The 4,531-nt window shown below is 40.7% G+C and overlaps 1 protein-coding gene across 1 annotated transcript; it reads right to left on the reverse strand.

The window, feature by feature from the left end:
* Positions 1-2,122: 2,122 nt before the first annotated feature.
* Positions 2,123-4,451, reverse strand: LOC121938004 (KICSTOR subunit 2-like; the record flags this gene model as incomplete). The annotated part of the gene is made up of 2 exons (XM_042481295.1): positions 2,123-3,039; positions 4,104-4,451. Coding segments are annotated over 2 exons (1,168 nt in total), but the record flags the coding sequence as incomplete, so codon positions are not given.
* Positions 4,452-4,531: the final 80 nt, after the last annotated feature.

Consider the following 4,531-nt stretch of genomic DNA (forward strand, 5'->3'; position numbering starts at 1 on the left):
TGGCGTGTGTGTGTGTATGTGAAAGTGCCTTTTTTTTAATCCTTGTCTTTTTTGGGGAGTCCACTCACGCATGTCCTGAACGAAGAGCAGCAGCACTCTGAATGAAATAATCATAAAGTGTTTAGTAGATTTACTGAATTATGAATTCTAGCATTAACCCATTGTGACATTGCACTTTGATGTATAGGATTGTGTACTTGGCATGTAGCATCATAACATGTTGGTGCATTTTAACTCAAAGGGAGGTTTCTTTGAATGTGTTTCATAATAACGGAAAATGGTTTTTGTCTGTTAGTGTTGCTGTATTTGAAAAACTGAGCTTCCTAAAGATGAGCTCATATAGCCAAATGGATTGTATCAACGTGTTGTATTTATATTATAAATAAATCAGAATAAATTAGCATACGAGTCATTAAAATCGATCAAAACTTTTCTCTAAAAGAAATGTGGCTAAATGTTTTGTTTGAACACTCAATAAACCTCCAAGTGTGTTCTCTAAATTAACGGCTTCTTACACTTTTTCTGTCACGCCCCCAAATTTAAAAGTTACAAATGTCATGAGTTTTCTCACTTTGGCTCTATAGTTATAATTTGCTGTTAGACAAATTGTTATAATGCTCAATATGTGCCTTTTTTATTTTTAATTTTCAAAGAAAGAAAATCGCCAAAATATTTTTCTTAATCGCAAAAAATAAAATTTAAAGTAAAAAAAAATAGCCAATTTTAAAACATTCAACTTTCCTAAAAACATCACCAAAAATTTAAAAAAAAAAAAAAATAGCCACATTTAAAAATATTTAATTAAACAATAAAGATAAAGAAAAAATTATCAAAATGATCTCCAAAAACTTTTAAATTAATAAAACGTACCTCTAAGCCTGCAGAAAGGCATGTTATCTTTAAAAATAGGCAATAAAATAAATACAAAATACAGTAATGTAAAGTAGTATGCCCTCTCCCCTAAAGCCGAAATCAAAAACATAGGTCTCTCCCCAGCACTTAAAAAACTATTTTACACGCCTCTCCCCTCTCATAAATGACTTACAGCCCCTCCATCAAATTTAAATATTCAATTCTAATCCTGTTCTGCTTTTTCTGTTTTGAGTAACATGTTTTGTTTAAGCTTTTTTAAAGTAGTGAAGAAGAACCGATAAGGAGTATCGGTTGTAATTTCAGAGAATGTAGTCTTGTAATTTGCCTCAAACTCATGGAAAAGTCATGGAAATTTATTGGTAAAAATGTGTAATGAATGTTTTTTCCTTTGGATTTTGGAGAACTGTAGAGCCAGCCTCAAGTGGACGTTAGAGGAACTGCGGTTTAGCGTTGACTTCATTTATCAGCCTTTTAGGTTTCCAGTTGGCTGAAACAAAATCTTACTTTCATTAATGAGTCATCAGTCAGTCAATTCCACAATCATGTCAAAGCTTTATTTATATTGTATCAAGCACAGTAAATATAAGCTATTAACAAAAATATTAACATTTTAAAACAGAACTTGATGCAAAATAATTAAAATCTTTCATACATTTTAAATTAACAGGATTGAAGCGCTCCCAGCGTACTGTTTGTACTGTCGCAGCCTCAGAATCAGTCGTTGGTGCATCTCTTTGGTCTGGAACATTTTTGGCAAAATTCAACATAAAAGTCTGTTAAACAAACCAGAAGTTGGACCGCAGTCAACAGTTTTATATTAGAATATTTAACGCTTTGATCAACATCAGCTTTCTGGTGCTGCATTCAGACGACTCGAACAAGCCTTTAAACCTTTGAAACGTGAGCAAATTGGTTTGATTTCTTCAAAAACGTCATAAAGGCAAAGAGCATCTTGGCAAGAAATTAGAATAAAATGACACAAATAATCTGAAAATTGGCTAACAAAGAAAGAATCATTCGGAAATTGTCACACCAAAAAACGGGAAATTTTCAGGAAAGGTATTTTTTAATTAAAGAATTATATATTTAAAATTAAGTTACATAAAAATAATATTTTTTTCTTTCTGCATCCACTGTTTTTTTTCTTTTTTGTGCTAATTTTCAGATCATTTTCTTGTAGGTTTAACTTTGTGAATTTTTTTCTCATTCTTGGGTCATTTCTCGTAAAGTTGCTGATTGATTTCTTTCCATGTTTTTGGAGGAAATCACACCAGTTTGCTGAGTTTTTAAAGGTTTAACCATCTTATTTATCTGAAATGACTCGAGGTTCTTCATGAGTTCGTGTTTCAGCCCTTTGATCCGGGTTTGAGGGTGCTGAAGGGTTTGGAGTTCCTCAGCGAGCCGGAGATCTCCTGCAGGAAGGCGGCGATGTGCAGATCTTTCTCCGACTTCCTGCCGTCGAAGATAACGACCAGCGTGAAGTGCGGCTCGGGCCGCGTCAGGTAGTAGGTGCTCTGAACTTTATCGTCGTAGAAGTGCACCACCTTGTCCAGAGTGTTGAGCTCAGTGGCGCGGTCCCCCATCATCATGATGACGTTTGGCCAGTGCGTCAACGGCCGCTCCCCTGACGGCAGGGACACCACGGCGGGGAACTGCTCCACGCCCTTCGGTGCCTCTCTGTAGGAGTGCGGGTGGTGGTAGCCGTGGCCCTGGAAGCTCTCAGAGCCGCGGTTGTCGAACACCAGAGACACGTTGCTGGCGTCGTGTTTGCGGATGAAGGAGCAGATCTTGCCGTGGTAGTCCGGCGTGGTGCGAGCGGTCAGCGCTCTCATGTCGGCCGGAGCGGTCTGCCGGCTCAGCGCTTCATGGAAATAGAAGCTGAACTTTGCGAGGAGCGCCGCCTGGAAGCGCTGCAGCCACACGTACAGGTGCGGCGGCTGCACGGCCTTCTGGGACTGACCTCCGAACAGATGCTTGCGGGTCTCTTTCTGCCGCTGGAACAGCTGACCCCAGGCGATGAGCTTGGAGTTGGCGCCGTGCAGGCTGAGCAGAGCGGGCAGGAAGTGCCACTCAGACACCTGGGCCTGGCAGCGCAGCAGCTGGGTCACCACGTCCACCTCCGTCTGGAAGCCCTCCTCCACGCGGCCCAGGATCGGGTGGTGGAACCTGCAGGGAACACGAGGTTAGTGGGAACACGAGCAAACGCACGAAAAAAAGAAGCTGGCCTGATTTTTACTGAACTGAATGCAGCCGTCACTTTGTCCGTACACACACGTACACACACACACACACACACACACACACACTATATTTGGGCTCCACGTGTTTCTGCAGGAGAAACGAGAACGTCACCTTCACCCTTGAGCGCGCGGTCACATTAGTGATGTGCGGCGTGTCACCGTGCGACCTGCTGCAGCTCCGTCAACAGCTCAGTCATGCAGTTTGTGTTCCTGCTCCAGCGGCAGGACACGGTTTTGCTGACACGTCTCGAGGGAAAAAGGTAGAATTCTGCGTTTGCTGGATTAAGCAGAAAGTTTTCCTCCTCCAACCTCAATGTGTCACCTCTGTTTACAAGTTTATCTGTAGTTTTTTAATTTTTGTTTAATCAACTTGTTTAACTCTTTAAAACCTGAGCAAATTGGCTTCATTTCTTTCAAAAATGTGGGAAAAGGGCGATGAGCAACCAAACGAGAAATGACCCTTGAAATTACAGAAAAAATAGTAAAAGAGTTATCTGAAAAGAAGCAAAAAAGGAGGAAAAGAGTGAAGTTTAAAAAAAAAACAAGGAAATAAACACAGAGAAGTGTGTAAAAAGTACTTTCGATAACATTTTAAATATAATAAGGAAACTAATTATTCTAACTGTATATTGATTTTAGCTTTTTTCATATCATTTTCTTGTATTTATTTATTTATTTTCAGTTTTTGGTGTGCTTATTTTTAGGAAATGTTCTTTCAACTTTTAATGTAACTTAATTTATAAATTTGCTCAATTCCTTTTTCTTATGTTCTTGAGGCCAATTTGCTCTGGTTTCAAAGGGTTAAGGAATAAAATTACTCAAAAAGCAGATTTTGTGCGCTTAGAGCATCGTATTTCATATAATATTTCCCTTTGGAATAAAGTGAAATGGACGTATAAAGTAGCAGAAACAATAAAGTCAAGTACAAGAAATTCACTATAGCACATCAGAACAGTATTTGAGTAAATGTTGGTGCGAACTCATGCTCACTTTGAGCTGTATTTATGCAGGACGGCCTCCAGCGTGGTGACCAGCTCGTCTGAGTTGATGCTCTTCTGGCTGCCCAGCGCGTGCATCTTCTCGTACAGGTCGGCCATCTCCATCCGGGCCTGAGTGAAGTGACAGAGCTGCTCCGACAGGTGTGACAGCAGGTCCTCCAGGTAAGAGGCGGAGCCCAGCTGGCCGTGACGTCCCGCCGTCACCACCTTCCTGAGCTCGTTGTACAGCGAGGTGTAGATGTTTCGGATGGAGTCTTTACGGCTGAAGAAGGACTGGCTGCCTGCAGACAGAGAGGAAGGAGGAATCAGTCTTCTGCTGTGAGCTGCATGAGGATGATTTCTTCATCATTCGTGGTATACAGCGCCATCTGGTGTTGGAAATATGTAGCTGTATATGAGCTGCGTATAATCACTTTTCTT

Source organism: Plectropomus leopardus, unplaced genomic scaffold, assembly GCF_008729295.1.
Source record: "Plectropomus leopardus isolate mb unplaced genomic scaffold, YSFRI_Pleo_2.0 unplaced_scaffold28169, whole genome shotgun sequence".
NCBI classification, from domain to species: domain Eukaryota; kingdom Metazoa; phylum Chordata; class Actinopteri; order Perciformes; family Serranidae; genus Plectropomus; species Plectropomus leopardus.